Source organism: Chrysochloris asiatica, unplaced genomic scaffold (genome assembly GCF_000296735.1).
Source record: "Chrysochloris asiatica unplaced genomic scaffold, ChrAsi1.0 scaffold00122, whole genome shotgun sequence".
Classification (NCBI taxonomy): Eukaryota; Metazoa; Chordata; class Mammalia; order Afrosoricida; family Chrysochloridae; genus Chrysochloris; species Chrysochloris asiatica.
Genome location: NW_006408640.1, coordinates 6,296,169 through 6,308,125, shown reverse-complemented (window position 1 = coordinate 6,308,125; position 11,957 = coordinate 6,296,169). Strand labels below are relative to the sequence as shown.

At 40.3% G+C, this 11,957-nt stretch overlaps 1 protein-coding gene across 2 annotated transcripts in view; it reads left to right on the top strand.

The window, feature by feature from the left end:
* Positions 1-11,957, top strand: part of PTPRM (protein tyrosine phosphatase, receptor type, M) — an 840,546-nt gene that overhangs the window by 736,223 nt on the left and 92,366 nt on the right. For both annotated transcript variants that reach the window (XM_006868703.1, XM_006868702.1), the window contains one exon: positions 8,181-8,278. In XM_006868703.1, coding sequence (XP_006868765.1) covers positions 8,181-8,278 — 98 coding nt within the window. The remainder of the gene's footprint in view (positions 1-8,180; positions 8,279-11,957) is intronic.

Here is an 11,957-nt window from a genome sequence, read left to right as displayed (position 1 = left end):
TAAAGCATAGGTAAACATCCTTCTGGTGTTCTCTGCTTTCAGCCAAGATCCATCGGACATCAGCAATGATATCTCTCGTTCCACGGCCTCTTCTGAATCCCGCTTGAACCTCTGGAAGTTCTCTGTCAATGTATGCTTGCAGCCTTTAATAAAACTTTACTCACGTGGGCTATCAAAGATTTCGTTCATAGCAAACTCAAATTTCCATTGAGGCCAGGAAGGTCCTGTAAACGAACACAGAGAAAATGCTGACAGACCAATGAGGGGATGTGTGTGACCAAGGGGGCCACAATTGAAATTAAACTTTGTGAAGAAATAGGGTGCCCAACTCAAATTAAACTTGCCTGAGGAAGTGAGTTTTCGATGAGTAGACTGAGACCAACAAGTTAATATGGACTTTAAGCCAAAGTGGGAGGGAAGAGAAGAGAGACTGTCAGTGGAAGGAACATCTGAGATGGGCTCCAGGTGAGTGGTCACAGTTGAGTCTGGAGGTGCCAGCAAGCCACCTAGCCTTACTGAAAGCTGAGGTTTCACTCTAAGAGCACTTGAAGAGCCTGCAGAGCAACTAACCAGGAAAACAGCCTAATCAGATTTTTGGGTTTCTGAGATCAGCTCTGGCTGAGGGGTGGGGAGTAAATTGGAGGAGGTTCCCATGTGGATTCAGGAATGCTTGTTAGGCTAATTCCTGAGAGAGGAAATAATAATGACTTAGATGAGGATGGTGGGAATAGAAGTGGAGAGTAGTAACGCAGGACTTGGTGTGTTCTGAGCATAGGACAGGTCAGGGCAGGTGGAGACAGTGAATCCGGAACTGACTGTGCCCATGAAGTAGGATTTTATTCTGTGTACAGTGGGATGCCAACGTGAGCTTTAAGGCAGAGAACTGACCTGATATAACTGCTTTTAAAGAGGCAGTTTTCATGTGTTTGGCATGAGTTTTCTTCAATTCTCCTCTTGCTGGGTTTGTGTTGGTCGAACAGTACACACCTGTTGAGGAAAGCCCTTCGGAATTCCTTTAGATAGCAATGGAAGCAGCAGGTTTGCTGACTGTGTGAACATGGACTCTCTGTGACTCAATTTCTGCTCCATGAAATGGAAAGAACAGTTGTACCTGTTCCATAGGATTTCCATGAGCTTTAGTTTTAATAAGATAATAATGCAAAAGACTTCAAATAGAACCTGAGGAATAGTAAGTACGTCCTTAAATGGTTCGAAACTACCAGCCGCTCCGCAGGAGAAAGATGAGGCTTTCTACTCCCGTAAAGATTTACACCCTCGGAAACCCTGTACAGGGTCGCTATGAGTCGGAACCGACTCGACGGCACTTAACAACAACAACAACAAAAGAAGTTAGATATCGTTCTGTTTATAATGGAACACCATGTTCTTATTTGTACTCTTCCTTCACTTTGAAAACCTCAAATATGCTGATGTGAGTTTAAAGGACCTTGACTTCTCAACAGCTCTAGTTAACCCAGAAAGCATACTGTGTAGAAATTAGAATGTGAAAAGAGGAGATACAAGTCATCTATCAAGGTTTTAAATTATAATTGTTAATATTTCTCGCTTCCCATGAACTAGAGAACCCATGTTACACAACAGAGCCCATCCTTGGATGTCTTTCATTTATGCTTTTCATCAGACTTTTACTTTATTGTGCTCTGGGGTTTTGTGCCCTTGTTTTCCTCCGTGACTGGGTGATAGTAAAAATGACCTCTACACATTTACTTCTCTGCAGAGGTCCGTATGTGCCAACAATTGTGAGGGAAATGGAATGTAGGACTGGCCTGATATTACTGATATTTGAAGCCCTTACCTTATAAACATTTTAGTTCCATGGAGACAACTTCGGAGAATAACATTTTTGCCCACTGTACAAACATCTGTAAATGCACTGCCACACTAATTATAGTGGCCCCCACCCAATCAGAAATGGCAGAAATCAGACACTGAGGCTGTCCAATGCAGCTGCTCATGCCTGAAGAGGTAGAGGCTTTTCAGAGTCCTTTGCCTATTGTGAATTCCTTTGTCTCGGAAGTTGAACTGTTTACTCACTTGAGCGCAATCCCGGTGACATCTCTATAGAACAGTCTCCTGGTGAGGACATTCACCAGGGGAGTTTTTAGAAGGCTGAGGTCAAAGTCAGATGCATACTGACCTGCAGTGCTCTTACCAGTACTTCCATAGGGGGTGAGGACAACCATCCTGTGCTCTGTGCAGACATCTGTAGACCTGAAGCTCAGCATGGTACTAGCCTCTCAGACCCCAGCATGAGCTGCTAGCATCCGTGGAGTAGCTCTTGGTGACAATAAATGTGGACCCTCCTGACCTCCAGTGCACTTTTTTATTTTTTCAAAAAAACTAATTCCTCTAAGTTGTAATTTATTCACAACTCAAGACATAATCTGAAATACGCCCAAGAAAAAAAATAGGACTGACAGATAGATTTAAATAGAATTATAATACCTTCCTTCTTCCACATAGATCACCCCATCACCAAATACAAATACATAAATCAAATACGGTGTTTAAGTTAATATTCAAGAAAATATCCTGGATTGTAATTCTGCCCATCAGCCAAGACTCTCCAGTGCCCGCCCCTAAGCAGTTTTATGATTGGCCTCCCATAGCAGGCCAGCCAGGCAAAGGGCCACATGATACGGCAGAAGAATACCTCTCATGCATGGTGACTTTGCCCTTTGCATAAGGAAGGTGAGCTGAGACAAGAAAGAATCTGGCCAAACTGCTCCATGAGGACTTGGGTGCCCTGTGGCTGCTTGTAATTTGTCTTTGTCTTTCTTTTTTTCATTTAGGGATTATTTTAGAATCTCAGTATGTTCAATTTCATTTCCAAAGTTTAACACAAAACTGTTTTAGTTCTTTTGGATACCTTTACCAATTTTAGTATTGAAAAGAACCTTATCCAATTAAATTCGGTGGCACTGTAGAATAAACAATGGACTGCAAGGTCAGTTTGAACCACAAAGTCAGTGTTTCAAACCCACCAGCTGCTCTGGAAAACTCTATATAATAGGGTCACTATTAGTCACTATTATTCAGAATCGACTTAACAACAACAATAACTACAATCTTTTATTAAAATTCTTTTTGACTCTAGCTCAAAGGGCAAGAAAATCATGAATACTAATTTATGTTACGTTTTTGTTTTGTGTTTTTGCAATTTTTTAAGTGAAAGGTTTACAGAACAAATTGGTTTCTATTCAACAATTCATACTTATTTTGTTTCATGACATTGACTGAAATGCCAATTATGTAACAGCACTCTTCCCACTTGCTTCCGGTGTTTACTGATTCCATTTGTCCTTTCTCCTACTGCATTCCTGCCTTCTGAGCTTTATCCCTTTTCAGGGTCGGTTGATATGAGCACATGGTTCATTCTCTTTGTTTCATTTATATGGTAGACTACACTGATTATATTTCTAATGTTGAACCATCCTTGCATGCCTACTATGGATCCCACTTGGTCATGCTATGTTGTTGTTTTGATATGATGTTATCTTCTATTGGCTAGGATTTTGTCAGGTTTTGTATCTATGCTCAGTGTTGTCTTTGCCTGACTTTGATATTGGGGTTATACTTGCTTCATGAAATGAACTTGGGAGCATTCACTCTCTTTATATATCCGAGAATAGTCTGAGTCGAATTGGTGTCAGCTTTTCTCTGACTATTTGATATAATTTCCCATTAATCCATCTAGCCCAGGATGCTCTGTTGTTGTTGTTGGGAGTTTTGTTTTGTTTTTTATGGCTTACTCAGTTTCTTCTTTTGGTTACATTCAAATGTCCTACTTGAGTCTGTATTTAAGTAGGTGATGTAGTTCTAGAAATTTGTTTATTCTAGGTGTTCAAATGTATTGGAGTCCCATTTCTCCTATGTTGTTATTATGATTGCAGTTGATTCTAGTGTGGCAGTGCTCTTTTCCTTTCTCTTTTGTGTTATTTACGTAGCATTTTCAGTGGCAGATTTTTCAGAAGTAGATTACCAGGTCTTTTTCTTGTAAAACATCTAAGGGTAGATTCAAACCTCCAACTTTGCAGTTAATAACTGAGCATGTTAAATTGTTTGCATTACCCAAGGACTCCTTGATAATGAGGAAGAATCTAATCAATAATGGGTCGAGAGGAATGGGAGGAAGTTGAAAGTGTCTCTCAGGTGTGCCCAAATTGTTTAACACCCAGCACAGGGACAAAAGATATTTATTTTATCAATATCTTTAAATGTACCTTGCTTTTCACTCTAATGCTTTATTATTTATAAATGCCTGGTATGTTCATTAACTCAATGATTCTTCAAAATCATCCTGAGATCTGTTATGGTAATTAATAGACACATGAAGTAAGATGAAAAACTAAACTCACATGGCTAAGTAGATTGCCCCAACTCACACTCAGCCCCAAATTAACACAGTCATTTATAGACAGAGGAAAACCTCAAATTCAAGAATTTGAGCTCCAAGTCCAAGAATCTATAATGTCAGGAGTTTACAGTACAGTTAGTTTCTGGTCCCAGCATGTGCCCTGAACTTTTTGTATTATTGCTCATATATCATTTATCTGAAGTTGTATTTCTGTCACTTATGAGGGTAAGGCAAAACTATTTATTAATAAGATTCCAGTTCATAACATGTATGGGTTTACTCCAAACAAAACTTGTTTAAGCATATCTGCAATAAGTGGATGGCTGTAGACAGGTCTTTTAAGCAATACACTAATCTTAGTTTCACTAGCATGTATGTTGCAAAAGATCTCTTTAAACTGTTAAAAAGCAAAGATGTACTTTGAAGACCAAGGTGCACCTGACCCAAGCCATAGTATTTTCAGTTGCCTCATATACCTATAAAAACTGGATATTAAATAAGGAAGACCAAAGAACAATTGACAAATTTGAATTACGGTGTTGGTGAAGAATATTAAATATACCATGGACTGCCAGAAGAATGAACAAAAGTCTATTGTAAGTAGTACAGTCAGAATGTTACTTAGAAGTAAGGATGGTGAGACTTAATCTCATGTACTCTGGACATGTCCTTTGGAGGTACCAGACTCTCGAGAAGGACATCATGCTTGGTAAAGTAGAGGGTCAGTGAAAAAGAGGAAGATCTTCAATAGATGCAACAATGTGCTCAAACATAGCAATGATTGTGAGCCTGTCTCAGAACTGGGCAGTGCTTTGTCCTGTTGTACCATAGGGACTCTTTGAGTCAGAACTGATTCTATGGCGCCTAATACCAAGTCTCCTTAGGGTGCCTTCAAGAAAAGGTCTAGAGCTGAGCCACTTAAATTCAAAGCAGAGAGGTCATTTCAGATGGTTGTGGAGACTGTTTGGTATTCCAAAGGAGTAATATTGTTAGAGGGAGCACGGTGGCTTCATAGGACTGGATTGTGAACCACAAGATACCTGGTTCAAACCCATCAGCTTCTCTGTGGGGAAAAGATGACACTTGCTGCTTCTGCAAAAGATTTAAAGATGCAGAGACCCCATACTGACTCCATGGCACTTAACAACAACAATACTGGTAGATTGTCTTGAATAACATAGGAGAATCACAGGGGCATATTCTGAAGAAGGGTTAAGAAAATTGGAAGCCACATATATGAAAAAAAAAAAAAATGGTCAAGAAGGTTATGTCGGGGATTTTTTGCCCCTCCCCTCCCTATCAACCATGTACTTGCTCATTCTTTAAGAATACCAAGGGCTGTCTTATAAGAATTTTGTTGGGAGGCCTGAGTTCAACTACATTCCATAGACTCCCGTTGACCTGGAGATGAGAGAGAGAAGAGGAAGGGCTGGTTGGTCCAAAGTGTGGTGAGACCTGGGGACACCTAAGCCCATGGACAAGGGCATAGCCACAGAGGGCTAGAGCTGAGAGTGAAGCATCTAACTGATATGAAGTGAGAGGAGGCACACAAAACAATTTTTGATAAAGGTAATATGGGTGAATTGCTACAGTTTGATGAACTTGATCTATACTCATGGAGGTAGTAACTCTAACTACCAACAGAGAGGGAAAGAGTCTTCACATCAAGTATCAATGCTATCCCCTCTGTACACAGGGCAGATAGGGATGGGCAACTTAGACATTAGCTACCTAAAATGAGGGGGCAATAAAGGCTCGAAGAGACTGGCTTACAAGGTTTCAAGTGGGGGGGGGGAGGTTAGTTTAATAGTGTGGGGCAGGGGAAGAAAGAGTCCCCATTGAATAGTTTTCATCTTGTCTAGATGGGTCTAGTTGAAAGATGGGGATAAGATTCTTATTCAATAGTGAGTAATTGTTATCATGTCTAATTGTGACTGTCACAGTTGTAAATGTAGAAGTTTTGTGGCAAAAACAAGGGAGTAGTTAATCTTATAGTCCAACAACAAAGGACCATAGGACCATCAACAGAGAAGAGCACAAGCGGAATGCGAGACCTTATCCAGAGACCTTATACCAGAGATGTGGACGTGGAGAGAGGGAGCAGCTGAGGACTCTAGATTCAGGGGAAGAGAGGGACTAAGAGCTGGTGGCCAGGAGGCAGACTTTCAGAAGGTGCCCTTTGGTGGTGTAAATTATTATACATGCTAAAGTGAAAGAGAGAAATACTGTTAACTGATGTTACATGGAGGGGATTATAATCATTGTAATGAAACAAGGTGTGTGATTTGTTGAATGGAAAACTGATGATCTGCCCTGTAAACTTTCACTCAATCCACAATAATAACCTTTAAAAAAAAAAAAAAAATCCATCTGACATCAGCAATGAAAAAAAAAGAATTTTATTGGGAAAACTTACCCCATCCATACTACAACCCTGATTTTGCCCTTTCATATTTCTTTTTATTCACAAAACTCAAATGACATTTAAAAGCAATGTGATTTTAGTCCATCAAGGATGCCAAAACTGTTTTGACATGGTATCAATCAAAGAGCACAGAATTCTCTGGGTACAGGTCAGAGAGACGGCATTAATGCCACCTTCAGGACTGTCGACATATAGAGAGAGGCTATATCTAAAGAAAAATCGCTTCATATTTTTATATTTTTGTCTAATAAAGGTTTTGTAGCAATCCTTTTGGCTTAAAGTCTTGGTATTAGGATAAGCCCTAGACTGTTAATCACAAGATCAGAGGTTCAAACCTACCAGCTGCTCCTCAGAAACCCTATACATGGTTGCTATGAGTTGGAAATTACTCCGTGACAGTTAACAACAACAACAACTTATTTACTTACTCTCATACTTCATTTTGACTAGCTTATGGGGTCCTTGGGGTGGCGCTGTAGGATTAGCAGTGGACTGATAACTGAAAAGTCAGTGGTTCGAATCCACCAGCTGCTCCTTGGAAACCCTGTGCAGGGTCACTATGAGTCAGAACCAACTCAATGGCACTTGACAACAACATATTCATTTATAAGTTCAAGCCAAGTATGTGTTGACATAAACTAGAGCTTTGTTTCATTTTGAATCTTGAAGAAAAGCTATTTTAAAGTGCAAGCTGCTACACCTGCAATGTTGACATTTTATAATGCATATTTCCATTTTTTCTTTTCTCCTCTCCCTAGTCCATAAGAAATAGCTGTTTAATACTGAGATCCCAAGACCTAAGGGAGCAGGTGCTCAATCGTGTCCTGTCAGGCTCTGTGAGAGGAAGTACAATTGCTTAAAAATCTTAACTTTTCTTCCACTTCAGAAAGTCAAGCAACAGAGAGAGAGAAAGGGAGAGAGAGAGAATTAATTTGACAGATAGCACAGAATAAGAAAAATATTAAAAACAAGAAAAGTCCATTTTTTCTATACAGGCTCATTTCATTCTATATACCATTTCCCTGGATATCTGCCAGTTGTTAGCAGGAAGAGTAATGTTATCCATTTTTTAAAATTTCACTCTTGAGTATTATAGAGATAAATAGCTAAATGATGGAGAAATACTTCCTTTCACGGTAGTAGTTTAAGAGTGGTAAAAAGAGCTCAAATGCAGATAGGTTTGATGACATGAAAAGAATTCAACCATGAATGAAAAATATGCTATTTTCATAGATGCTTTTTGAGAAAGAGTACCTTTTTGCATTTAGAGCTGTGTCCTTCCATAAAAGTGAGAGCACTGCATGTGAGTATTTATAGACTTATTTGCAAGCTTCAAAATGTTCCAGTTGAAAACTTATAACTTATATTTTGCTTCAGGACCAATGCAAGAGACCATCTATGATTTCTGGAGAATGGTCTGGCATGAAAATACTGCAAGCATAATTATGGTGACCAACCTTGTGGAAGTTGGAAGGGTAAGTCAGATTTATACTGTAAATTACCATTTTCTTCATTGCTTAGTTTGTAATATAAAGTAAGGCATGAGGCAAGTTTTCGAAGTATTATATGTACTCCATAAAACATTAACTACTACAGTTCCTCCTCTTGCACTTGCTTATAAATTATCAGTAAACACACCATGAATTGCTTTCATTTGTTGCGATAGCAACAGACAGGAAAGGCACTCAAGATTTAAAAGCAGTTGTTATCTGGCTATATTGAGCACACAAAACACCTCTAAGCTTGTAGAGTGTCAAAACTTATTGGGTGCTCCCTTGGATATGACTATATTCCTTAACTCAAGAAAATTGACTCTAAAAGCAGTATGCATCACTGTGTCCTATCATTAGATTAGAATTCCAGAATCTTCTCCTGTTCAGTTTTGACTTTCCTGTGCCTCAGATTCCCAAGGTCTTAGATTACTTAATCTGTATTAACTATTTATAAGTATTGTTTACTATTTAACCAGAAAACTCTAAGATTCTAATTTCAGTGGTGGCATGCTATGGAATTAGTCTCCAAATGAAATTCAAAACAAAGAAAATGCACAAGGTGCTATTGTTTTCTTTTATAGTAGGTCAGGTTTCATGCTTATGCACAACTCAAGAGCAAAACCCACTGCTTCTTAGAGAAGTTAACATTGAGTAATGTACTCCCAGTAAAGCAAGCCTAGAGGTTAGACCAGAATTGAAAGATTGGGACACAAACTGCAAAGCTATTTTTTCTTAAGGTTCTAGGAAAATATCCAGAGACATAAGTCAAAAAGGAATGGGATATTACAAAATTGAAGATGCTTCTGTTTTTTGGCAAAATGACTAACTAAGTAAACTGGAAAACTTCCCTCCACAAACACTTTGACATTCTAGAGAAAGTCTAAGTATATATTTTAATATATTATATATATTAACATGTATATGTGAAAGTTGGGCTGCTGACCTTAAGGTCAGCAGTTTGAAACAACCAGCCATTCAGGAAAGTTGTTTGTCAAGATTATATCCTTTTACCATACTTATTCAATCTGTATGCTGAGCAAATGACCTGAGAAGCTAGATTGTATGAAGAAGAACATGGCATCAGGATTAAAGGAAGAGTCATTAGCAACCTGTATTTTGCAGAGGACACATCCTTGCTTGCAGGTAGCAAAGAGGACTTGAAGTCCTTACTGATGAAGATGAAAGTCAGTAAGGGTTGCTCCTCATTGTAAAGAAAATTAAAGTCCAATATGGTTGACCGTCCATCGTCAGAGCAGCACAGTCTGACTTACAGTGACAAGAAGATACTGCTGTAAAATTACTGTAATAACAAAAAGTCATTAGCTGAACTGAATGACTGAACAGGCATTCTCTTGCACGGGGCATATTTCACAGGGAGCCACATTGTGTGAAGAGTTAACTCAGCTTTGAAAAAAAACAAAACCCAAAAAGGCCATCATCACTGTTTTTTTCATCAGGAACTGTCCCAATAGGGACAGTTCCTGATTATTTTTACACCTCAAGTCTTACTTGTGATAAATAACCATGCAAATCTAGCTAATGATGCTGAAAGCAGAGAAGGAGCACTAGATTTCAGTGTACCTATAAATATAGGTCCATAGGCTTAAAAATTCCTCCATAGTTTTAGGCCCAGAAGTGCCTGGTGTGGCACTGTGGGAAAGGTCAGTTTGAACCACAAGGTCAGCAGTTCAAATTCACCAGCCACTTGTTGGAAACCCTATGCAGGGTCCCTATGAGTTGGAGCCAACTTGAAGGCACTTAACAACATTAAGCTTCTTTTAAAATTTTAAGTCGAAAATAAAAAGCTCTTCCAATGTGGGCAAGCTCTGAGGACCCACGTCGTTACCATCAGCCCCTTGGGCCTGTCTTCAACTAATAATAGATTTAGTGGCATCTTGCCCTGAAATGACTGAGGTGATTTAGGGGTGTTGGCAAGGGGTCACATACCCTCTGGGAAAGGTGTTGACCTTGTCCCAGGCTTATCCTGTTCATGTATTTGAAGATGACTGCCCCATTTTCATGTTTAGAAATAACAACAAACCACTAGAAAATCAAAATGACTTTGGGTTGTGAGGGCAGTAGCCACCCACTTCCCATGTTGCTGCGCACTGTGGGTCCAATATGAATAAGGCATGAGTGGGCAATGCTTGTTTACACTGACTGGCTGTGGAGTCATTAAGACCAGGAGAAGCTGTTTGCTCCCCCTTGGTTTTGCCCTGGAGCACTTTGCATTACGTATCTTTAATTGTTGGTGGTGGAGCCTCTGGGAGGCCTTCCCTGTCACAGCACCTGGTATAGAAGACACAGACTCTGTGCTTCCCCTCCAGCGGGGACCCCAGTACATCTGTGATGACCTGTCAGTATCCAAAACTGCCTTGTCACACCAGCCAGTCCCTTTCAGTCTGTGTGCTCTGGGAGGGGACCCTGGCACCTGCAGGCTGCCACACACCTGGCATTTAAATGGCACTGGGATGTGTTGGGATTGTTTTCCCTCTTTAATGAATCCACCTAAGGGACATTTTACTTTTTATCCAGGAACCTGTTTCCCAGGCTTTCACACTCACGTAGTTTGTGCAGAGATTCAAAAACTCTGTGGTGTTGTTACATTCATCCATCTGCCAACAGTGTTATAACGAAATCTGCAGGACTCCCAAAGGAGATTTTTGCACTGGTAATTTAAGCTAATGATTTCTAAATACATTTAGTCAGTTTTATGAAGACCTCATTAGAATGTGACTGTTTATTAAAAATCCAAATGAGGTCTCAGAGTCATTTAGGAAATTTGTTGTTGAGTTGCCCTTAATAGTTCTGATAACAACTGAAAAAGTGTTTGGGACCTGAGAGAAGTAGGGACCAGAAATGCTAATGTCAATCAATAGAGAAGATGGGAGGAGCCACTGAAATGGATGCTTTGCATTAAAGACCATGATCAACTCAAACAGGGTGAACCCGTATCCTTTGCACTATATTTGTAACTTAAAAAGCAGTGAAAGAATGCAAACCCCCTTCCAAGACTAAGACTCAACGGAAATGCACGCTCTGATTGGTGACCACACACATCACCGATGGGGAGAAGTGGGGTAAAAGCAGCAAGGAAGTGGCAAGCTAAGCCCTACAATGTTCAGTGGATTTCTGTGGACCCAGTTGGGAACCTGGTTGGCAAGCAGTGTGAGGAGACCTGGGGTCTCTTGGGCCCAGAGTCAGTGGCGTGGCCACGGAGGATTCGAAGAGTAGAGTGGAGCTACTGGCTGACGGGAAGAGAGGACATATGCACAGGAGCGCCCACACCTGAAGATGATACCCACGAGACCTGGACTGGATGACTGGATGATTGGAGCTCAACCAGGAGAGGAAAGAAGAGGGGAAAAAGAAAGAAAGAAAAAAAAAAAAGAGTGAGCTGATACAGTCTGATGAACTTGACCTATACCTATGGAGCAGCGACTCAAAAGAGGGAACAAATCCTCACAGCAAGAAACATTCACACACACCCCCACACACAGAGTGGACGGAGAAGGGCAGCTTGGACATTGGATACTCAAATTGGGATGGGCGGACTACAAAGGCAAGAGTAACTGGCTTACAAGCTTTCAAAAGGGAACCTGGTGCTAGGGAGCATGGCGGAAGGCAGAATCTCCAGTAGGTACTATTCAATCTGTCTGGG